General features: G+C 33.2%; 4 protein-coding genes across 4 annotated transcripts in view; 3 read left to right on the top strand and 1 right to left on the bottom strand.

The window, feature by feature from the left end:
- LOC125051918 (protein sprint) overlaps positions 1–1,609 on the top strand; it is a 112,300-nt gene extending 110,691 nt beyond the window's left edge. Inside the window, exon 24 of the mRNA XM_047652546.1 lies at positions 291–1,609. Coding sequence (XP_047508502.1) covers positions 291–424 — 134 coding nt within the window. The 3' untranslated portion in view covers positions 425–1,609. The remainder of the gene's footprint in view (positions 1–290) is intronic.
- Positions 1,610–2,556: 947 nt separating this feature from the next.
- On the top strand, positions 2,557–7,064 carry LOC125052006. Its single transcript, XM_047652647.1, has 6 exons — positions 2,557–2,721; positions 3,683–3,853; positions 4,031–4,168; positions 4,932–5,120; positions 5,939–6,069; positions 6,956–7,064. The coding sequence occupies exons 1-6, from the start codon at positions 2,566–2,568 to the stop codon at positions 7,062–7,064; spliced, it is 894 nt and encodes a 297-aa protein (XP_047508603.1). The 5' UTR covers positions 2,557–2,565.
- A 2,599-nt stretch (positions 7,065–9,663) lies between these two features.
- LOC125051954 (gamma-interferon-inducible lysosomal thiol reductase-like) lies at positions 9,664–15,696 on the top strand. Its single transcript, XM_047652585.1, has 5 exons — positions 9,664–9,826; positions 11,838–11,969; positions 12,688–12,861; positions 14,793–14,933; positions 15,541–15,696. The coding sequence occupies exons 1-5, from the start codon at positions 9,758–9,760 to the stop codon at positions 15,676–15,678; spliced, it is 654 nt and encodes a 217-aa protein (XP_047508541.1). The 5' UTR covers positions 9,664–9,757; the 3' UTR covers positions 15,679–15,696.
- A 1,122-nt stretch (positions 15,697–16,818) lies between these two features.
- Positions 16,819–24,362, bottom strand: LOC125051968 (CLIP domain-containing serine protease 14D-like). Its single transcript, XM_047652607.1, has 9 exons — positions 24,198–24,362; positions 22,384–22,436; positions 21,944–22,035; positions 20,985–21,172; positions 20,668–20,776; positions 19,616–19,797; positions 18,435–18,532; positions 18,063–18,245; positions 16,819–17,563 (listed from the first exon to the last, which is right to left on the bottom strand). The coding sequence occupies exons 1-9, from the start codon at positions 24,277–24,279 to the stop codon at positions 17,450–17,452; spliced, it is 1,101 nt and encodes a 366-aa protein (XP_047508563.1). The 5' UTR covers positions 24,280–24,362; the 3' UTR covers positions 16,819–17,449.
- Positions 24,363–26,100: the final 1,738 nt, after the last annotated feature.

The raw sequence follows: 26,100 nt of genomic DNA, 5'->3' as shown, positions 1-26,100 counted from the left end.
GATATGTGTTAGTGAGATAATAAATATTTGATAATAAATTGTCGATTTAGTTGTTTTATGTTTTTACATTTTTACCCATCTTATATATGGGTGTTACCTATTTTACTTGACTATACTACACTGATAATTTTTCTTGAAAAGTAAATCAACCTTTGCACAAAACGTTAGTATTATTGTTTCTCAAGAGACTTAATTTCAACAAATTTCTATTATGAAATCACCTATTCGCACTGAGTATTCCCAAAATTAATTGAATAACAATCTATTAAACTTAATTTATTAATCTACAGAAACAATGCTGAACGAAAACGATTGCCCACAAGAAGTGATGTCAGAGAAAAGTGGTCAGAACTTCGTGCTGGCGTACAAGAGGATAGATGCGAAAATCGCGTGGCCGCAACAGGCTCTGCTTTCATACCCATAAAACAAAACCAATCTCACTTATGAAACTGAATTTAGTAATTGTAAGTTCATCTCGTCTTGCTCATTACTAGTGTAAACTGGATGAATATATTTTTGTCGAGAAAGTATTTTCTACGATATTAATCAATTTGTAGCTTCGTTCCCGCGAGTATTTGTTGGCGATTACGGAATCAAATTCTAAAACCTTTAAAGCTAAATTGAATAATTTTAGAAATCGATTCAAATCAACGATTAAAACTCGATTTTCAATAAAGAACTCGATAATCGATTATTGAAAAAACGTTCCATCGCTGACAAATTCCTCGTGTGGTAGAGATTTATCTCTTTCTATTTACGCCCATTCATAAAGTAGCTTTTTTACCTAATTAGCAAGTAAGGTCTCGTAATGACTGAATGATTCATCACCGTTTACATTTCGTTGGTAGTGACCATTTATTTAAAACCTTATAAAGGTATCAGATGTATGTATGTTCCTAAATTTCGTGTACTCTGACCGCTCACCAAATGCGTATTCGTAGTCTCTTAAAGATCATTTTCATACTATTGTTTATTGAACTGTGATGTAATTTGTATTAGTAACGTAAGATTTGTATTAATTTTTGTATATTCGTAGAGTTCTTAATAATAATTTATTATAGCTTAAGTACCACTCAGTGCTAGATTAATTTGATCTTTAGGCCTAATTTGTGTCTCAATTAAAATGAATCTTAATAAAATGCTTTGTTATTTAAACCGTAATTGTAATCCTAGTCACGTTTTAACTTATTTATGGTTTAAATAGTATTTTAACATTTGCCAATTTCTGCCTGAGATTTAATATATTTTTTCGAGGCCTCAGCGTTTCAGACAAGCTATGATCTGCGTCATTATAATTGTCAAGAATTAAAGGCCTGTTTGCGGATGCCGTAATAATTGTTTTAATCAAGTACTTACGTTTTCTATGGTACGATTGTAATAGCAGTGATTCTGAATTAGAGTGATATCCGAACATTTAGATGTAGTCTGAAGCTAGATCCCCGTGCCACGAATGTTTGTGTGTCTGACTAAAATCGTTTTAAATATTAACTTTACTGTACTAAAATCTCTTTAACATTTTGGGTATCACTCGTAAAGCGTGTATTTTATCTTGTATTTAAAGTTAGATAATAATTTCAGTCATTGTCAAAATAAACGATTTTTTACCAATCGCCGGACTATCATTTATCTTTCCTGAATAATAATAATAATATAGCTTTATTCTATTCCTTAAAATACAAACACACATACGACACTAGACATTAATACATGTAAAAATTACAAAAATACATTAAAACATGTTATCAAACAGTAATAAAATTTTGTATTTATATACAATACAAAAATGCCTCTTTCAAGGCATTCCACAATTTTCTATCTTCAGCAGTCTTTCCCCCGGCGTCTTCGCAATTTCTTCTGTCCATCTGGTACAAGGCCAGCCTTTCGTTCTTGTGTCTCGTGGCCTCGGCCATTTTACTTATCCTTGTGTCAACCTGTCGTCATTGTAGGAGAAAGTTAGTGAAGTTAGTAAAGAATACGAAGTGATAAATACATTCTATTTTCCTGTACCCTAGCCAATAATAATTATTAGAAAGATCAATAAATCCCGTGCCTAGACAGTCGACGTCGGAAAGTATAGTCAGTCTAAAAGTGGTTAAAATGTGTTAAATGAAATGAATTTGCCTGTTTAAAGTAGTCATAATTAGTTAAGTAGTTATATTAATGATACAGTAAAGATATATACAGAGGAATTTTATGAAGTTTTGTGTGGACTACAACTGAGTAGTGTTGGCCTAGCTTCATCGTGCCACTCTAATACCTGGGGTCGTAGGTTCGATCCCCGACTGTGCAATAATGGACTTTCTATGTGCGAATTTAACACTCGCTCGTACGGTGAAGGAAAACATCGTGAGGAAACCGACATGCCTTTAGACCCAAAAAGTCGAAGGTGTGTGTCAAGCACAGAGGGCTGATCGCTATAAGTAGGTATATTATGTATACTACGAGTATTCCACAAAACCTTGCTCACTAATATAGTAACAATTCACATGCGCGAGGTTTTACCATCAATTCAAATCCACGATCGATTGGTATCCATGACAATAATAATCGAATACCTAGCAGGCAATGATGAAAGCCAATTATCCAAACAAAATGCCAACTGTCCATTGGGATACGTTGAATACTAATTATCCTGTAAACAGGTATCATGAAACCGGTATTTCAAGTGAGACAATTGCTCGTGAGGCGAGAGGCATTCCTGAAACACTTCAACAACTGCAGGTAATTTTAATTGCGTTTTTGCGTACCGGAAGACATTTTATTCACAAGTGATTATTATGTTCTTCCTATTTATAACAAAGCGCAAATTAGCCAAAGCGAATACAAATTAAATATAAAACAGCGTAGATGATTACTAAAGTAAATAAATAGACAGCTTGCATATTGCACTACGATGTATTTAAAAAAATGTTACGTCATGGTTAATAAGCTATTTAATAACCTTCCCAGAAGTTATAGCAGGGATGTTATGGAGCTCCGTAACCGTAACCGAAACTAACGGATAATCTGATAGGTAACCGTATCCGAAATACCCTATCCATAACATCTCTAAGTTATAGATCACTGCCGTGTAATGCTTGCAAGGGAAAGGTAGGTAGTTAGATTTTTTGTGGGAGAGTATTTAGGTCATAACTTTTGACAACAATTACAAATATCTTAACTGTTCTTATCATTATGACATTATGGTGATTAATACATTACATTTGCATGCTTATTTTTATATGGCTGTTAGTGCGGTTTTTTCTATAATTAATCAATCTGAATGTACCACTTGCTTTGCAAATAAATTTTGATTTATTAATAGCAAAGATTTGTATCACCAAAAGTTATGATTTAACGAACTTCGGACGGTGTGGGAAGTCATTCCCGATAACTATTGAATTACCTATTAGATTTGAACATTCCGCAGCCAACTAGCGCTTAGTCTAGCGAAGAGTTCGTACTAAGTTACGTTAAATGGACTATCCGTCATATGATGCATTCGGCAATTATTTATGCAGTGCAAAATTATACTTTAAGAACTGTTGAGAGCTCCTTCAGTGAATGCAGAAAATTGGTGTGCATCTTCGTAAGACAAAGTTCTTTAAGAATTGCGCTAGGATGGATCGTTTTTATTCCGTTAAGCACATTAAGAAACGAAAAGCGAATAAAGTACTTTCTTAGGTAGATTCATAATTTTCAGAAATCACCACTTCAAGAGGAAATTAATTACAGCAGAAATTACAATTTAACTCGCGAATTCACGAAATCTCAATATACCGTAGATTATGAATGGAAGCAGGGTGAAAGAAAAAGGTTTAATAAGAATAACTCTTGCGCAGATAACCTATACATATATCCTCCAGACACAAAGGTAATAATTAAAATCACTTATAATTCTGTCTATAGAAAATATCTAGGTACTAACTGCAAAAGAATAATTAAAATAAAGAAATTTAGTTTAGTTAAAATAATTAAGTTAACGAAATATAACCAAATATTTTGTGCAATATGTATTAAAATTGATATAAATTAAGTAACAAATTTCCAGTTATTACATAAACCACCAGATTTGGCAGTGTTTGGCCAGTCAGAAACAAAAAATGCATTTGTTAAGCCGTCTCTATCCAGTCGCTTAGTGACTGACAAGGACCAATTCAAACATCCTGCCAGATTACCTTTAGACCCAGTAAGTTCTAGTTTATTTTTATTTAAAGTATAAAGATTTTTGTGATCCTCTAGTCGTATCAATTCACCTCTAGATGTTGAGATAACAGCGTGATGCAAATCCATAGCTACCCGCCGGCCCCCGACACCCGCAATGTCAATGGACAGTAGTCATTATTTTATAACATTTGAACCTCCTGTATATATTAATATATATAAATTACGTGTCACGTTGTTTGTCCGCTATGGACTCCTAAACTACCGAACCGATATCAATCAAATTTGCACACCGTGTGCAGTTTGATCTCACTTAAAAGATAGGATGGCTTACATCTCAATGTATACCCGCAATATTATTTTATTGCAAATATTTGTTACAATTCTAACAGATGGCGCTGAGTTCTCCTACCATTTCCCTTGAATAGTTTACTACTATGTAATATAGCAAAAACCTTAGCCACAGCAATGCTTGGCCGGTCTGCTGGTATAATATATTAATTTAGAGAGCCAGGACTTAAAAACGTATAGGATTTGACATATTATGAGTGTCTTACTTAGTGCTAAGTCTCGACTTAGCCTGAATGGACAATGGACATATTAATACCGTTACAATAATAAGACATTCTTTAGTTATTTAGTCACACTACTCTAGTCTAAATGAATAAAGCAATTGCATAGTAAAATATTTTACAGATACGTTCAGCAAAGCTACATTTAAAAATTATGAGAAGCCAACAGCATAATATTTTCTATGAAATAATAATTTTATGAATTATGTTACACAGCCTTCAATAGAACCTTTTCGCAAAGACATCGAACCGCTGGACACAACGTACGAAGGTTTTGAAAAGTACTTAGACCCGTATCTGACGACCAGCAGACTTCACCATCGTCCATACTCAGCAGAATATTTAAATAGGATTTCCAATTCAAAGGATGTCATCACATATTACACTTGTGCGAAACAACCTTGGGTAAATGTTGTATCTTTTATACGCTCAATGTTAACTAGGTTTTATGTGAATTCTTATCGTTGACAACGTAGTACATTATTATAATTATTAGGGACTTAATTATTGAGGATGTTGGCCTCCCCCGACAATTGCGATGTTATTAGTTTAAGTGAAGCTTCTTTAGGCGCATGAGGGTAAATTTTTTACGGATTAAACGCAATAATAATAATATTAGCGTCACGAAGATGTGCAGCTTTTTTGTCGAAGAAAGGGAGAGAGCGATTGATACCGATTGAGAGAGTAAGAAGGGCGAATTACCTTATAGAAATTCTATTTTTAAATTTTAAATTTCGTAATGAAAATTTATGAAATATTAGTGTTTTATATTTTATGCAAAATAATTTATTGAAATCTCAAATGACGAATTGTAAATTAAAATGCTACGTATTTTTATTATCGAAGAAATAAATTAAATTAATAATTTGTATCAATTTTCGACACTTAATATTTTAATGACAATTAAATTCATTAAATTCCTAACATATCTTCCTTTTTCCCTCCCTCTGACTCTCGGAAATCTAGTTTTAGATTTGTATAAATATGAACAAGACTTAAAAACTTGTTTGCCAAAGAAGTTTGTACGCACTTTTTTTATGAATGTAGCTATTTTTTATAATTACGTCTCAGTTTGTAATACCGCTGCTTAGATTGTATCATTTTTGCTTGCTTCTTATTAGGTAAGTGAAGGTCCTCCTGTGTATGACACTCGCTGTTGATGGTTCCTCTTTACTATAAGTTAGATGGTTCCTCTTTATTATAAATTTACTCTCACTTCATAGGTTAGATCACCGAAACCAAATTTGGATAAATGTTTACCACTAAGTAGACCTAAATCAATGTTCGACAGAGAAAAATTTAAAGAGGATTTTAGAGAGATCAGGACCCACAATAAACTTATATGGGCCCCAGGGTAATATGAATTCGTTTATTTGTCGAATTATATTAACATATAGAACCTTAAAACCACAATAAGTATAATTATATACATTAAAACGATATCAGCTAACTTCCAATAGTCGATAAAGACAACATCACATTATTTAAAATATCAATAAAAATCATAAAATAAATAAATAAATCAGATTTCTGAATCTGTTTCATGATCATTTTTAAATCTAATAGGCAAGTAGGTGATCAGCCTCCAGTGCCTGACACACGCCGTCGACTTTTGGGTCTAAGACATGTCGGTTTCCTCACGATGTTTTCCTTCACCGTTCGAGCAAATGTTAAATGCGCACATAGAAAGAAAATCCATTGGTGCACAGCCGGGGATCGAGAAAAAATCACAGAATAACCTAAAATGTTTTCATTCCGGAAAACCGAACAGTCTCTGGGGTAGCATAGCAAAATGTTCCATGTTGGTATGTACTAAAATGGTAGGCTAAGTAAAATCACATTAAGGAGAAACGAAGTTCGCGGGGGCAGTGATTCTATATAATCCGTTTATTGAGGGGTTTTTTTCTCTTGGTTAAAATTGTAACATTGATTTTAGTAATTCTCATAACTTAACGAGTAACATGGGCTACGTCAAATAAATAAAACTAATTAATTTCCAAGGTACAATCAATATAGTAATGCCAATTTAGAACATTAGCTAATTTAAGTAAGTATACTAGCTAATTATTTTCCCGTAACAATTGGCCAAAAAACTCAGCGGGTTTATTTGCATATCAAACAATTTCAAGTGATAGTAAACAAACGCTAGTAAATTCCAAATAATCATCATTCAAGTTAGCCTTGTGCAAAAGTATGTAGCGTTAATGTGTTGAATGATAAAAATAATATTTGATTTCTAGGTCTTTTCGCACCGAAGTGAGGGACAATTACAAACAACACGAGTCAAAAATACACAACTATGAAGAGGATGTACAGAATTACTTTCAACGGACAATTGCGCATTTATAAATTTTGACACATTTAAGAATAAAGGATACGACAAATAATTTGTAAAATCATGCTAGGAATTGAATAAAATATGTTTTTAATGAGCATTGGCCTAGTGGCTCCAGCGTGCGACTCTCAAACCTGAGGTCGTAGGTTTGATCCCCGGCTGTGCACCAATGGACTTTCTGTCTATGTGTGCATTTAACATTCGATCGAACGGTGAAGGAAAACATCGTTAGGAAACCGATATTTCTTAGACCCAAAAAAGTCGAAGGCTTGTGTCAGGCACTGGAGGCTGATACTTGCCTATTAGATTGAAAAATAATCATGAAACAGATTTAGAAGTCTGAGACCCAGATCAAAAGAGGTTGTAGAGCCACTGATTTATTTATGTTTTTAAACTACAACTAATAGAAAAGTAATAAGTTAAATAAATATATTATTAATTGATTTGATTTGTGAATTTTGACCACAATTCTGATTTTATTTTATGTGTTAATAGATCCACCAGATCCGATCCGAGATTATAATAGTATCTACTTCCCACTGTTAGGAATAGTACCAATGGTATCCTGAATGTACTGATTAAAACCTTGGTATACTGCCCATGCCACTTTAGTTTTTTTTGTTGATTTTTAATAACTAATAAGCAATTAAAACCTAATTGTTAGTACCTCTAACTAAAACTACATATAATGTAATATAAATAAGTTATTATATTACTATTACGTCACGCAAAAGATACTTAATTCGCAAACAAGTTAAAGCAAAAATAAAATACTTACAAATTTACCTAAAATTGAACTTTAATTATCGTTTAAAGTTTACCTTCCAATGGCATACAACATAGACACATTTCTGTGTCTACGCAATACTCTATTTTATTACTCTGACATTTCATCTTTTTCACTAGAATCGAAGCCACGGAGATTGCCCATACGAGTTGAATTTTATAAAACCTCTTTATTCTTGACGGAATCATCCAACACGTCAAAAATTTGGGTAAACATTTCAAATACATCAACAAAATGGAAAATGTTTAAACGCGTGCAAAAATAAATCTTACACAAGAAACAAGCAAAATGTTTATAAAAAATAAATGGAAATTTTATATTTCATCTGTGTCATCCTCTTGATTTCGTATGTAATTTATTTAATACAGCCATATTGGATATTTATATTATCGTTCGCTGTTGTTTATACAATGTACAGTCAAATATGTATGATATTTTAAAATACAGACGTCTAGGTAAGAATATTATTAGTTATTTATCAATATTTAATAAGGGAAATTTTGAGTATGTAATTATAATGTCCATCGCATATGAGATTCAAACCCCGGATAACTTAAAAACGCCGTCACAATTTGAATATGCCTTGAGAACAATATTCTTAATCAAAATGCTTGATAGTAAAAATATCTTTCGTATTAATTACTTACTCCACATACCAAAATCTCACAGAATTGTCCTTACGCCTAATTTAGATACTTCTACTAATAATATATCCCAGAATTTTATATAATCCATCTAGTATCTCCAAGCTATGTTCTCACGCAAATCCAAGCGATCAAATCATACCGAGGGCCAGCATAGAGTTAATTGGAGGATGTTGATTTAAATGTTCTAGCACATATGGCGTACGTAGGTAAACAGTATGAGGTTGAATATGATTTATTTAAGGTAAAATCATTTAATCCCTAAAGTGATCTAACTAATGAACACGTGATCAGACAAATCTAGCGGCGTTTTTATATTATGAATAGATTATCAATTGTCTAATAAAATTATTATCACATTTCCGTGTAGAGAAATGTCAAAGATAATCAAACCATTATACTGCCTGGTTTCGAGATTATAAACGTTACTTTTTTCTATTGAGAAATCCATTTACAGAACTCCACGCCGGGGCAACTTATTAAAGTGATGGTATGGGATTAAAGTGATGGTGGGGGGGGTATGGGAGTTGGTCCGGGAGCTTGCTTTCTATGGATGGAGGCAGGGTAACAATTTCCATACAATTATGTCTACTTTACGTTCCCTTGAGATTAGCTGAGATACAAAACACCTTTTTTACACTTATAAACAAACATACAGGTTTAACCAGAAACATTTCCGCGTCTATTGACATTACTCTATTACTTTACTATCGATCCCGATTTCAATATTGAGTTAATAGTTATTCCAATGTGATGTCAAGATCATCAAAATTTGCATTCATCGTCATAATTAATAATTGGAAACCGTGCTTTCTAAGAGATTTCCATAGTCTAATAGAACAGGTGGTCCTTTTCTTTCTTCTTTAACAAATCATTTAGAACTAGTGTACAAGCCAAGGGTACACATTTTGCTCACTCAGGTGTTCTTAGTATTACAACCGTGGCGAATAGAATAGAATAGAAAATGTTGCGCTACATTTTCTTACATTAATTAGCATTTAGTTATTTGGCATTAGTTTGTTCTTGTGTCGTAAATGTAAAAATAAAAACCTCTATTATTAAAAGCATCCCGTTGACCCAGGAACCGTACAACGAAAAATCTATATAAAAACACTAACAGTCGATTAAAAAGTTGTGAACAAATAATACTAGTGTTGAATAAATAATACTGAAGTGTCAATACATTAAGATACACGTTATTAGTATTTGTAGAGCATACACCGTGTTCGGACGTCAAGAAATATTCGGATACAAATGAATATTGATAATAATCGATATGGATATAAGTGATATTTTTTTGTTGACGGTGCTATTAATTAGTTCTGGAAATGCAATTGGAAAGAAGGTTTGTTATTAATAATTAGTTTTTATAAGTGTAATTAATAAATTAATCGATTTATTAATTACACTTATTTAAAATATCAAAACGGTTGAAACAATTCCTAGTTAAATAGATATAAAAATAAATTGATCGCTTCGTTGCGTACGAAAATAAGTTGCTAAATGAAGTTAATTTTACAGCGGAAATAATGTTTCCGAACCTGAAGGTTGTGTCTTACGTTCTCGAAATACTCAATTATATACAGTTTAATGACATGTGAAGAACATAATTAATGAATATGAACACAATAGGTAATAATTAATAAACATAATATTTTTGACGTCACATATGTTATTACATATTTTCATTTTTAATGATTCTATACTTTACATATATCTTTACAATATTATGCCATCTTAGGAGTACATTAATATTGATAAATATGTGAGGAAACCTTATTGGGATTTCTAATATTGTTTTATATGATTAATTAGGTATATATTTTTAGTTGTAATAAATCCTAGATTAAGTAACAACAGATATCCATTTGTTTTTTCGAAAAGTTTTGTAAAACATTAAAGTAGTAAGTGGGTGACTAGTGTTTGCAATTTCTCAGTACAAACCAGTAACTATACGAGGTCAAAATGAACATGTGGGACAGTAAAAGTGGTCCTACCTCTCTATTTCAATGTTAACATATTAATATGACCCGATGGAGGACCTTAGAGAAGGTCTTACGCAGATCCATAGACAAAGTAAATTATCATTGCTAAGCCGTAGGACGTGTGAATATGATATTGGTTGACGAAGTAATCGCCAATTATAACTCATAACTCTAGTGATATTCAGGTGCCCGGCTTGTCTGGCTTAAATCTAGCCGTACTTGCGACTCCAGTTTCTAATTTAGTTTAAAATCTTTACATATTATAGAATCAAGTGGATCAACTTTGTCAAAAACTACCGAACGGACTATTGTTCACCAATAGAATTGTGTAATTCTTGAGTAAATTTTGGACGGATTTTTTTTGTGAGGTTTTATGTAAAATGACTAAAATATAACGTTAATTGTTTAAGACGACGTTAAAATATTTGTTATATTACACGAAATCCTGCGCTAGTGAATTCTAATTCTACATGATCAGCATAGTTCTTAGTAAGGTCAAATCAAATCTTGGAATTCAGATTTCAGCGCAATGTTCCAATCTCCTGTTCTATAATATGTTTTTGCATTCGACATATCGCTCAAGCATAAGCCATGAAATAGTGATATAAATAACAGCAATAATCGTATTAATTTAAATTATAAGTCGAACGATTGAAAATAGTTACACAATTGACTATATATTACTTAGCTCAGGATAACAAACTATCAATAATTGTCACTAAACAGTTTATTTATTTATTAGCCAGACTTAGCGATTACGTAATATTTATAAATTATTGGCAAATACTGCGAGCTGTTCTTGAAGATGAGAATCAGAACAACAAATGTGGTAACAGTAATAGCTGAAAAGGCATAGGTTAACATAGAAAAAATATTTTTTTAGATAGAATTTGATTCGGCTTCAAGAGCGATACAATGATTATACTGGTCATACAATTTTTCTTTACCATTTTTATAGTACGATTTGCCTTTAGCTAAAAATAGACTTCACACACAAATTAGATATACAGTTACAGTACAATATAATTACTAACATTGCATAAAGAAAATACTATGCATACTATGGTGATGGTCCATGGTTTATTCGTTTCATGGCGTTTCTTCTCAGAGTAGTCAGATAGGAAACGTCGATCTCATCTCATCTAGTTTAAAAAAAAATGTTTGACGTGTAAAAGTGTTTGTAAAATCCTACTTACAGAAATAAATAATTTATCATTTATCATTTAAAAACACTGTTTTACTGTGGTGATTCCTGTAGGTTACCCAACGAAACACGAAAAATAATTTGAATAACACAAAAACACAGCAAAAATTATGTGCTGTAAGAAATTACGCCTTTTTAAAAAACTGCGTCAATGTGCTCTTTTTCAGTTACGGCTAACAGTATACTATGAGAGCGAGTGTCCTGATAGTGAAAAATTTATAATCAAGCAACTCCAGCCGACAGTGCAACAACTGCACAACTATACTACACTTGAACTTGTGCCATTCGGCAAGGCAAGGGTGAGCTCACGTGGAATTATGTAATAGACTATAGAAGACTCTTGAGTTTACCGATCCGAGACAGAATGGTTTTTTTAGCAGGTGGCCAAATAATAAACTAATATTATAAACATTTAGCATTTTTGTGTGTTTTCAATAAATTCAAAAACTGAACCGATTTAAAACAACCAAAACATTATCCCTGGTTATTATACTATATTAATTAACTGTTAAGATATTTGTGTAGTGAGTAATAAATAAATCTCTTTATTTAAAGAAGCCGTATTTACCAACAAAGATCATACATAACATATTCTTTACTAAATAAAAAAGGGTGCGTGTTCTTATGTACGCGCGTAAGAAGTTATACTTCTTTGGCATTATTAAAAATAGTTTTTGATTGCATGCAAATAATTTTAACATTTAAATAATCAAAGACTGGAAAAGGAGTCATTATAGTCAATAAAGTTCAGTTTACATTTGAAAAAATAAATAAATAAATATTTATTATTATTCTGTTACATTAAGTGTAACATAAATTCTATTATTATTCGAATGTTTGTTTTTAAATTATGTCCAATGACGTAGTATCTACCGTGGGCAACTTCATTCTGTTAATTTTGTGTCACGGTGCGCGCGCATCGTAAAATTTCACCCTCATCAATTTTTCATAACGCGCCTAAAGAAGTATAACTTCAAAACGTATATAAACGTATTACTTATAACAAATGATTCACAGAGTATAAACAATGGTAACGACGGCTTCCAATGCCAGCACGGCTCCTCAGAGTGTCTTGGTAACATGGTACAGGACTGCGCACTTAATCGAATGAAGCAGTACACTGATGTTATGAAAGTTGCTTACGTCGCCTGCGAGATGAAAACCAGGTCGGGGGCTAAAGGAGATCTGCATGTAAGACTGCCTATGAATTTATTTATTACTAGCTGACCCGGCAAACGTTTGTTTTGCCATGTATATTTCTAGGAAACATTTTTAGTTCAATAAAAATAACTTTCTACAATAATAAAAAATAGGGGTTGATCGTAGAGGATAGATGAAAATTAAGGGTTGTATTAAATTAAATTTAAAAATTAAATTTAAATTTTGGGGTGGACAAAACACCCCCTTACCACTTAGGGGGTTGAAAGATAGTAGCCGATTCTCAGACTTAGTGAATATGCATAAAAAATTTCATAAGAATCGGTGGAGCCGTTTCGGAGGAGTATGGGAACGAGAATTTTATATATATATAGAGATTATCACATTTTTTCACACAGTTAAGTTTAGTTGGTTAGGCTTCGTTCTACCTTGACGTCTGGCGTTCTACACAACGCTTTTTAATATACTTATTGTATTTCCGAACCGTTACAAATTAGGCGCCTTTAAGAAGAGAGTATCTTAAAGGCCGGCAGGCGGCAACGCACTTGAAAATCTCTCGGTGTTTTAGATGTCAATGGGCGGCGGTAAACACTTAAATTTAAATGACCCGCCTGCTTGTTTGCCTGTCGTATAAAATTTTAAAAAAGCAACAAGCAGGCCTTATCCAGTCCATAGGTAATCCGAACACATACTCGATGCACCTGGATGTGCCATAGCAGTCCCAGCATTGTTAAAGCATTATTATACGGAATACGAAGAGCGTTATATGTTTTACGAGAGAACTGCTAGGTCATACAATACCTAAGTTTTTTGAAATGCGAGGGAACGTCTCCGAATCGAGACTAGTTTAATTATGAAATTATATCAAAAACGTTTTGGGTTTTGACAAACGGGTGTCATAGGTCGTTCATTAAGCGGGCAATAGACGACCGCATGTTGCAGTCAAGACCGACTGCAATATGCGGTTTGCTCAGGAACTGCTCGAGCGGTCCGCGGCATATTGCAGTCGGTCTTGACTGCAACATGCGGTCCGTCTATGGCCCGCTTTAGTCTCTGAATTTTACCCGTAGACGGCTTTATCACCAGCGGTTTTTTGGTATCTCATAGACATCCCAAGCTCTTTTATATATACATAGTTAGTTTTAATTTCCTTGTTATGTTAACTGGAAAAAATGAAAGCATTAAACCATTAAACTTAATAATATGCGTCACTAATAGTACGAATCATTGTATGTTAAATCAGTATTTATTGATATTATTAAGTGAATGCGATAAGATATAGAATGCATTTAGTTCGCAGATTAAAAATAAATCTTTACATTTCTTTTTTGTACAGATAGACAACAAAATCGGCTAAGTTCAATATTCTAAATAGATAAATATAAAGTTGTTTATTTTATATTGTACATTGAATAATTCTTCTTATTACTACGGTGTCTATACCCCTGACAGCCATAAAGCGGCATGGGTTAATACAGATGTGAATAGGTTTCAAATATCGAGTTTCTTATGGCAAGCATCAGCCTTATGTGCCGGACACATATCATAGGTTCGTTGCGTCTAAAACGTGCCAGCCTCACTATTCTATCCTCCACAGCCGTGCGATTCTATTAATCCGTGAGTTCACCTCGCACTAACAACGCTCCCTTCGTCACTCACGTCACGTCATTTTTGGAATCTCATGGTATTCTGTTAAGCAATTTCACATTACGTCTTGACAAGCGGAGGGAGCTTGTAGTTTATTGTTTATCAGAATGCCAAATCGCTCTGACCGCTCGCGCTGACCGCTGTAAGAGTTCGAAAAGTGAGTTACAGAATCGCAAGGCTGTACAAGAAAATATTAACAGAGTTATTTATACTTACTATCCCAACTCAGAAACCATTATTTAAATCATTAGATTATAATATTTACACGATTTTCACTACTTTAAATATTTAGTAAACTTATCATATAACATTTTCAGTGTGTCCAAAATGCGAAACTGTCTCCTAAAGATGTAGAAGACTGTGTCTTGACAGGTGAAGGAACATCGCTACAACTTCATAGCGAATACCAGACTAGCATAGTGCGACCCAGCTTCATACCTACTATCACTGTTAACGGGGTAAGAATAAGATGAAACTTCAAAGGTCATACTGCTAAGATGCTTTGTAGAAAAAAAAAATCAGTAGCGATACAACCTCTTTAGGTCTTGGCCTCAGATTTCTGAATCTGTTTCATGATCATTTTTTAAATCTAATAGGCATGTAGGTGATTAGCCTCCAGTGCCTGACACACGCCGTCGACTTTTTGGGTCTAAGACATGTCGGTTTCCTCACGATGTTTTCCTTTACCGTTCGAGCAAATGTTAAATGCGCACATAGAAAGAATTCCATTGGTGCACAGCCGAGGACCGACCTACGACCTCAGGAATGAGCGTCGCTTTGTAGAAAACTAAGTAACTAACATAAAATGTGGAATAAAAGATCGATTTTTTTTTTACAGATGTTTCATAGACACTACTTATTATGAATCCCATCTGCGGCAATCAAATATTTGATTAAGGCAAAATTCTCTAAAAAAAACTGATTAAACTCTAGTCACCTAGTGTGACTCATTGTTGTTTAATGCTATATACGAAATTTAGTATTCTTAGGAAAAATAACAGGCGATGCAATAAGTATAGCTCTAACAAGATAAGTAACATAGGAAATAATGTTATTTTGTTTTAGGTATTTGATCAACACATTCAAAATAATGCCCAAGTGGATCTTTTCAGTACTCTGTGTTCAATATTGAAAGAAGCTGAGCCGTGTGCGAAACGTTACAACTGGATGGCACTTAATTATGTATTAATAAATCAACGGTGAATATATCTATTAAAACAGTGTTGTTTTTAATTTACAATCCATAACTTTGCGTCAAGCAATTAAGCACCAGAAGCTAGAACTAGACTAGTGTTATACGGGTTGCAGACCAAGAGCTAAGCTAAGTTAGTTTAGCTTATCTCGCATAGCTGACGCAGTTTTCCATACTTGTCTGCAGATCGCAAACTATGCGAACTAAGCTATGTGAGCTAACTAAAATATGCGAAGCTAAGTTAGTTGTGTATGCCGATACGCAGCTGCACGAGCTAAGCTAAGCCCCTCCCGCTACCCCGCACAGTGCACACCCTTTGCACATCCTTCGCCACACTGACTGAGCTTTGGCTTAGCTGTTGGTGTGCACGCTATTTATTTCTAGCTTAGCTTAGCCTAGCTTGCTTGGCATAGCTTAGTTTTCGGTCTGCAACCGGCTATACAGTGTTACGTTCGTTACAAAGTCATTCTTTTTAGTCTTCATAATAACTCTTTCCATTGTTAACCATGTATTCAGTTAAATATAATCCAGCAGTAACCCGCTGCTTTTGCGCGTAGTTCTATAAATATGAGATACAGCTCCTTTAGTTACTTTTAACATAATGAATACGAATGACGATACTTTAAGAGACGAAATGCTTGAAAGACTACATGTGGCTAATCTATTATTTGACCCAATCAGATAACTGCGGGTCACAAGCCTGTATGCCTGACTACTTTCTAAGTTTTTATAGAAAATAGTGTAGGAATAGTACCTACCATATAATATATTATGATTTTTAACACTTGAAATAATAATCCCTAAGGTAGTGCGTCCAAATTACGGCTATACCCATCGACTTACCACATTTCACTTATTTGCATGGATTAGATTCATACAACTATGTGCGAACAACACTCGCAGGCACGGTGACGGAAAACATCGCGAGGAAACATACCTTATACCCGAAAAATGTACTGCGTGTGTTAAACACAGTAAGCTGAAGACTTAATAGTCCGGATTAAGAAGAAAATTATTACGAAACAAATACAGAAACCTTAAGACACGACCAAAGTAGCGACACTGTTTTTAAATTTGTCGACAATCCACAACGGATTGTCGACTAATTTGGATAAATGGGTGCACACTAAAATATAAAATAAAACCAACAATATTAAAGGCACTTTTATTTGGGGCTTAACAATAATTCTATAAATAAGGTAAATATAATATACTGCAAAACCACTCGTGTCGATAATTTTACATCGATTTTCTATGGGCCTTGATATAACATTTACAATGACAATTTTCAATGCTTGATAACGTTTTACAAAACATATGTATACAATGAATTAAACCTTGATATCACGATATTACAACAGCGTTATTAGTAATAATGCTTTGTATTCAAAAGCGCAGCAGGTAGAGAATCGAAAATAACTTTGTAATAATAATAATAATAATCTTTATTTCTTCTCTCACATATACATACAAGGTTATTATGATTAAACTAAGATGATAACATTAGGAAGTGTATGTGAGAGACTGGTCTCTGTAACAGGAGACCTGAGTGACAGATAGCCAGCATCTCCACCACCAGACCGGAACACGTACGATCAGGCCATTGTCATAAGATACAATAGAAGAAAATAAGTAAGTGCTAAGTATGTGTGAGTGTGTGTGTGCGCACAATAATTTATTTGTCGGTTTATTTATTGTACAGTCAATACCATATTACAGTTTTCACCTACTGGACAAAACTCAGTTTGCTGAAGTCTATTTTTTATAAGGAGTTTTATTGCATTAATTTGTGGGAGAGTTATCGACAATCCAGCGATGGTAGTGCCCTATATTGGTGTATACGCTAGGCACACCTTCACTTCCGCAGTTCTCGGAGCCGAATGACACTATGCCAACCTTGAAATAATACGTTACATCAAGTGGAGAAAGTGAACAATTCCAACGAGGGTTTAATATAGCAATAGGCTTGGTTAAGGGCACAGAGGGTAAAATCATATTTCTTCCGAATGTGATAGTGTTATCTACTACACTTTACAAAGAAAATGAAACGAAGTTTTGATTAAAATATAATTAATTAGTTGATAAGGAACTCAAACACATTCATGGTTTATTCTTTTTATTCATAGGTAAGTGGCCGGTATTATTGCGCACTTAGAGATAACTTTTTGTCATGATGTCATTAGTGAATTTTAATATAAAGTTCTGCCTCATCAGCAACGCTATGGCGTACTTTCAGCAGGTGAATTAAATATAATTGACTTAGTTATGTAAAATATATAATAGAGTATGAACCTAGGAAACTCAAAAACTTTATTAATTAAGGCAATTTGTCAATTTAATTCTAAGGATTCGTGACGTGAAATAAATAATGAGTTTTATTTAAATATTTTCTTACCTGTACAAACATGCCATCCCTCTTCATAACCAGGGGAGCCCCACCAAAACCGGAACAAGCGTCCTTCCCCTGTTCCCCCCCAGCGCATAATTGTCCCTCGTGTATTGGCACGGATTCACCGAACACTCGCTCACACGTTTCTAAGGGGACTATCGGGACTTCCAGCTGTTGTTGACGACTCCCCTTAAAATATGCAAGTTTCAACGTATTTAAAATACGTTACTAAGGAAGGGTAGGTAAGTTGGTGTATACAAAAGCAAAACATTGAGATTTTTAGTCCGTCGCTTTATACAAGAAATATGTTACAGAAACAATTTAGTAAAGTGTATTTTTGTACAAATTACAATGCTCTTAAATTGGCATGACACTTACCGCTGTACTTTGTCCGGACAGTTTTCCCCAGCCCACGAGCGAGGCCCGTTCGTCCACTACCAATGGCCTGTCATTGAGGCAGATAGGTGCAGCCGTCACTGGGGTGATCAAAAATTATTAAATATATATAATGTTGAGCAGTATTGGTGGCTTCAGCGTGCGACTCTCATCCCTGTGGTCGTAGGTTCGATCCCCGGCTGTGTACCAATGGACTTTCTTTCTATGTGCGCATTTTACATTCGCACGAACGGTGAAAGAAAACATCGTGAGGAAACCGGCTTGCCTTAGATCCAAAAAGTCAACGGCGTGCATCAGGCACAGAAGGCTGATCACCTACTTGCTTGCTTTGATTACCAACTGATGATGAAACGGATACAGAAATCTGAGGGCCAGACCTAAAAAGGTTGTAGCGCCTTTGATTTATTATTTATAACGTAGTCGGTTATCAATATAGATATTAAAGACGGGCCTACTAATAAACCAACAAGTGTAATCAGAACATACCGATCAAGGAAAAAAGAAAAAAGGGAATGTCTCTTAAAACCATCAGATTCTAAATTTTCTCAATTCACAACACAGCGACTCTACTCTATTGTGTAAAATCGTTGATTTTACAGATAAATTTTTTTCTCACAACAGAAACTGGAAAATAATATTAATAGCAAATTTACAATATATTATTTGATTCGATTGAAGATCAGATGATGATGATGAACATCAGTTCAGTGTCTGTTGCAGCTGAAAGCCAGAAATTGGCAGAAAGTGGTGCAGGACAGAAAGCGGATTTTTCTCGTTTCGGAGGCCAAGGCACTTTTTGGGTCTTGGACCAGCGGAGTGTGTGTGTGTGTGGAGGTCATCATAACATTTACAGCGACGGCACTCTGTACCTTTAATAGCAATCCCGTTTTTAAATGCAATTGATCGAGTTCTCTCAATTCCTGTATTAACGCTACAAGAACTGGGAGAATCGCAACCTTGACCTCATGTGGTACTCAACATTAAAGTCGAGTTCGCTAATGCAAGTTACAGAGTACCAGCCCTGGTCGAAAAATTAAGAAATGTAATACATTCTGCTCCTGGGATTGACGCCATTATCGTTATGTGTTTTGGTTATCACTACTAGAAACCTCGGTTCTAAAAGGCTTTACAAATATGAAGACGCTATTTTGAGAGTTATTTACCGGAGTATTTAATTTCGTCCTTCAAAATGATGAGTGCTATGTCATGTCTGAATATCTTCTGCTCGTATCCAGGGTGTACTGAGACGCTCTCAACTTTGAGGGCTTGTGGTGGCGGCGCACAGAAGAAATCTGAACAATCGGGACTACGGCTGACGTCCCATTCACCCACCACCACTGTGGATCTATAATATACATAAAAGTCCTTACAAGATTTCTTGAAATGGGTGTACATATCCCAACTACTGAACTGATTTTGATGATAGACTTTTTGTGTAAAACAATGCGATTAAAGAGTGGCGGAGAGTTTATTGCCAGATCTTCTCTTCCGTTCTATTACTGCCAATTTCAGAATTTAATATGTATTTCTTATTGACGTTCATAAGTGTACATTGTGTTATTTTTGTTGTGTACATTGTTTTTCCTAAGATAGCGATTTAAATCAAGAAATTACTTGTGGTTTCCTAAGAATTTAGTGTATAGATACTGATTCTGAAATTACAAGAATTAAGCACGTACTTGGAACCCTTGGGACCTAAATTCAAATATACATATACAGGTCAAATTCATAACCTCCTTTTTTACGTCGGTTAAAAAGGTACAATTCAAAACACCTACATATATCAGAAGGGGACAACGCAACGCAATATAAAAAAATATATAGTGTAATTATATATTGTGAATTTTATATACATATATATTATTACGCTCCACTTTTTCATATTTGAATTTTAATGAAGCATACATAAATTATTTAGTTTATAATATTACAAATTGGCTATTACTTTCAGTTACGGTTATAAATACAATTTCTATTTTTAATATTGTCTATAATTTGATAGGGTGGACTAGCGGCTATAGCAATTAATTAAAACGCAAAGAATACTTGAAAACATTGTGTTTACTTGTATATGAGAAAAAAATATATTACATTATAAAAAAATGACACCGCACATCTAAAAATAAAAGAACATAATCCAAATTCAAATGCAGTGCATCATAGACAATTAAAAGTGGACAGCATCACGACCTTCCAACATAATTGTCATACTTACAATTTGTACCCTTCCGGTTTGGCCAACGCACAGTGAGCAGCTGTTAGAATTATCCTTTTGCCGATGATGGAGCCTGTGCACGCAAACTTCACACTACCCGTATCTTTATCTGGAAAATGACAATACAATATTCTTGTATTACCAAGTACTTTTATACTTTAAAAATACAAATATGGGGGAGTAAAGATGCACATCAGAGTTGCGAATACGCTACTTTTATTGTTAATAATAAAGATTTTATTTATAAAAAAAGGTATATATCTCACAACTCAGCACTTCAATTTCTTTTATACTAACTGATATATCATCATACTAACTTGCGAAACCCACTCTAGCCACCCAGGGCTGTGCCCCTAAACCATTATAGTCAATCCCTCGTACCATGCTCTGTCCGCATTCAGGGTTGCCATGTTGATACACCCGGCCACACTCACAAGACGGACAGCACACAAAATCTTCTTCATTTGAGCTTCCACATGTTAATTCATTCAAACGGAGAAAATATCTGAAAATATTTATATCTTCTTAAATATTAAACAATGAGACAGCTAGATATCCTGAAAATGGCCATACTACTTCTTATTTATTAATTACCAAAAATTATAAATATTAGTATTGAGCCCAAGAGTACATTTATTTACATACTTGTTTGGTTGACTATCTAAAAGGTATTTAACTTATTCTTTACTTACTATTTTCTACTACTTATTATTTAACTTAAGAAATTCTTTAAAGAACAGCATCCAATTATTATACCTAGAAGATAATCATATCATTAGTTACATTATAACCTTAACCTTTATTTTTTAGAATAGCTGATGTTTTAAAGCCTATGTCCAATGTCCATATGAAAAATATCATATGGTCAATAAATATCCTGATATTGACTAGTATTTTGCTTAGTTCATACAAAATGAACTAAGCAAAATACTATATGGTATCATATATGTATATACATATATCATATATTCCAATCACTTTTATGACTATAAGGATATTTATTATTTGATAAATCAAATAAACCTTAACAAGTTCAACAAGTACAAGGCAACCGTGAATGGTGAAGTCAGGTTAGGTAGGCCTTGCAGTAAATACCTGGACCAAATCCAGGAGATACTAGAGAAGGAAAATGTTAAAAGTACTAGCATCATGGTGAATGTCATGAAAGTGGATGAAGCATAAGGTAGGTATGTCAGGACCATAGCAAGTAGAGATCAGTGGTCTGTGTCTACCCCTTCGGGAAAAAGCTGTGAACATATTAAAAAAAAAACTTTACCTATCTGAAGAGAAACATGCATAATCCAACAAATCTTCTAATAGTGGACATTGACTGACTGGGACACATGTTGTATTTGGTGGACATCTTGCCTGAAAAAAATATTTAAGATATAAACAAATAGTACCAATGTTTCACTTCTCTTATTTAGTTTCTCAATGAAAAGACAAAAAAAGAAAAATATACTTAATACTTTTAATACATGAGTTTTACATGTTATTTACAACACCTGTAATGTTTTTCGCAAAATGATGCTTTGTTTATTCTGCACCCACTAAAATCGATACAATTTGTATTTTCTTTTATGGTAGACATACTACTTACTATACCTATCTTTTTCATCTTATTTATTCTTAGAATCTACATAATTTAGGTAAGATTCTTATTGTTCTGAATGTCTTAATATATGTAATTATGTTAAATATATGTAAGCTACTTACAAGATTTGAATCATCGTCAACCCGCGGTTTCCTTTCTAAACTTATTGATATACCTAAAAAGAGAACTCACATTAAAATTATTTCTAAGACATTTTTTCGTATAATATTTTTTTGTTCGTACATAATATGTACTTAGTATATTATATTGTAACATATTGACATGGCCCGGCCCCCGCCCCCCGGTCTGCAGCTACTTTTAACTTTATATATTTTACAATAGTCAATAATTTTTTTAAATACATTTTATTTGATTTGATTGGATAGTTTCTCCAAATCTCAAAATACGCGCGCATCAGCGTATCAAGCTGCTATCTAGTGTGTTTATATACATAATAATAATAATTGTGTTTCAGCTTTGGAAAAACTTTGAGAAAGTGATATACAATATAGGGCTATATATATATAAAATAAGGCTTTAATTTTAAGCAAAGCAATATTTATAGGTATATATGATATAATATGAATGAATTAGATTTTTAACATGCAATCTTTTTGCTGTTTAGAATTCGATAATGCGTAAAACAGTGCGCCATATATTTTTTTAAAGCAAACGTTAAAAATTGACTGTCAAATATTTAAAAACTACCCGCCTTTTTTCATTTAACATCTTGGTTATTGCTCTGATTTAAAATCAGTAAATTATAGAATATATTGGGTTGTTTTTATCTTATTATTATTATAAAATTAACGAGAAACCGAAGAATTTTGTAACATTTATCGTATTGGAAGTCCATGTGGGTATTATTAATAATAGTTGTTTAATCTTTGTTCCTGTTCCTTCCAATTAATCGTTTATGACCTTTAACAGTGTGTATTTATAACAACACTAATCGAAAAAGGCGACCAAGCTTATACGGAAGATCACGTTGACGTCTCGTAGTTCTGTTACTTTTACGTATACGTTCTATTACGTCAAAGAAGTGTTTGTTCTCATCAACTCAACAGAACACTTATTATTAAATAAAACACTGTTTATATACCAAATTAAAATGTCATAGTGTTAATAAATATTCAAAATCAGCTTATTTCACATGTAAGAAACATTGAAATGATTGTTCCTAGGCCCATTGTTATGGACCTATTTTTTATTATTTTGGCGTTGTAAGCTTTTGTTCGCATACAAACAACAAAGTCAAAATTGTGCATAATAATAAAAACCAATGTTGCATGAGTAATCATCATTACAAATGACCTTGCACCGTATTCTCATCACAAATCGAGGCTGTTCACTGAATACCACATTACTGTAATTACTATGTCCTTGATGTCAGTTAATTTATGAAATAAAAACTATATATAGAGACGGTATAATCAAGCTATAATTATTTATAATAACAATAAAGACGAATGGCTGGTTTAATAAAAAGATAATTAAAATTCATAAATTCTAAGGAGAAAATTTAAAATCATCAAATTTAATTTAAAATTTGTAAATGAATCACAAAATTGTAAGAGACAAAGCTACGTGAAAAATTTCGACGTTGACTTACGCACTATTTATGTATCTATTAGTATTGATGTAGGAAACGAATATTAGTTATAATATAGTTTAATAATAAGAAATGAAATATTCGTAATACATATTTAAAAAAAAATATTTACAGATACAATCGAAAGCCTCTCGCTGCTCTATAAAATTATAAAATCAAATCAGTGGCGCTACAACCTTTTTAGGTCTGGGCCTCAGATTTCTGTATCGGTTTCGCTGCTCGATGCTTTACATAAAAATTGGGCATTAATTCTACCTGAATATCTAGAATGAATATATAATATAACGAATTATTAACATATTATTATTTAAATTATCGACTTACTTCCGAACTGTCCACTTGCGCTATTAATTAATAAAATGCACAAACACACTTGTTTCATAATTAATTTCCATACACGAATCATGATCAATTATCACTATATATTGTGGTCACATGTCACGGGCCGCGGTGTGCTCATAAATGATACGGTAGTGAGCTTCGATTGAATCACTTACCGCATTAAGAGGCGCTCAACATTTTCAATAATGGTTTGAGTTCCGACAAACTATTTAATTAGTACAATAAATAACATAAAATACATATTTACAGATATTTTAAACTCTCCCTTGGAAACTTATTTCGAACGAAAAAAACGCCTGTGTATTTCATCTCTCATATAATTTAGTTAGCATACTTCAAATAGATAAGTATCTAACCTAAGTAGGTTAGTAGAGTAGATTAATTTTTATGTAATATTTTTTTCCAATTAGTATTTTGGTGTATACTAAAGAACACTATATGTCACACATCCTCTTATTTATAAAAACAATAGATAACAAGGGGCATACACGCGTGTGTCTGTATATACACAACAAAAAGGAGTTTTGTGGAAAGGTAACAGTACCTACCCAAAAGTAACTTAGTTAAGTTAAAACTTAAAACCTTTTATTATAGAATGATTTCGAACGAAAATAAAACAATAACAAACCTGTGTGTGAATCACAACAATAATACTAAATGTTTTACACAAAATAAGACAATGAATAAATATGTTTTAAAGCAGACGCTATAATCATAAATAATTTGAAGTACATTGTAGCATTTATCATTATATTTTTGATTAAAATAGGCAAACAAATTATTTATATTAAGTAAATTATATTCCGTTACAAAAATAGTAATCAATAAATTAGTTTCATTTTGTAGTATGCAATTGTCACTTTGATTTCATAACAATTGTTGATTGTAGTAATTGACATAATATTACCATTCAAGTTATCATAGCATTTTATATTGCCCCCTAACGACTCTGCAAGTTTTCTCAAAGAGCGACAGCGACCACAGATTACACTTGCCCATCCACACTCACCTGGTTTACCAGACTAATGACTTTTATTAACATTGTAATCTATTTTTTTTGGTTTGATAATCAAAAGTCGTAAGTAAATTGAGGCTGCGATATTACTAGGTAAATTAACTAGATGTAACAAAAACTATGAGGACTGGACACAAGAGGCACAGAGCGTGTTAATCGGTTTGAAAAATCTGTTTTTTTGTTATTCCTTTGTTGTATTACGTTTTTATCCGACGAGATGTCATTCACACCGTCCGAGCCGCTCATTAAATATAATTGAAAACTTATATTTCGTATTATAACAATTTATTATATCAAAGCGTAAATTGATGGCGAAAATTGTGTCTCTTTAATTTAATTTTAAATAATAATATTAGTAAATCTTTCTTTAAATGTTAGGATAAATCTACTATACTAGGCAATATAGTAGATTTATCCTAACATATACCATATTTTCCCGACAGCTACACCTCTACTAGTACCCTTCCTTTATTTTTTTAATTGTTGACTGGAATGGATCGCTTAGTGATATGTCCTCCTGTTACCTTCCTTATTATTTATTTAAAACAAGCTGACCTGGCTAACTTCGTTCCGCCCTACAACCTTATAATATCGTTGTTACTTTAATTTAACTTATTTTAGGATTTCATTAATGTTAAGTATTATTGCTTGCCATTGCGAAAGAAGAATGGCAGTTTTACACATTAGGCATCTTCTCTCAAGCGTCAATATGGCGATACTGCATGTTAAGCACTTTCTGATATCCAACATCTTTTGATCAGGATCAAAGCATGGTTATGCATCTCCTCATTCACCTCAAGATCGGAATTTCTTGAACTGACACGAATTCGACGTAAAATGATGCGTAGTTTTGTCAACAGATGGCACCAT

Source organism: Pieris napi, chromosome 8, assembly GCF_905475465.1.
Source record: "Pieris napi chromosome 8, ilPieNapi1.2, whole genome shotgun sequence".
NCBI lineage: Eukaryota > Metazoa > Arthropoda > Insecta > Lepidoptera > Pieridae > Pieris > Pieris napi.
The sequence above is the reverse complement of the archived record's forward strand: the minus strand, read 5'-3'. Positions and strand labels throughout refer to the sequence as shown.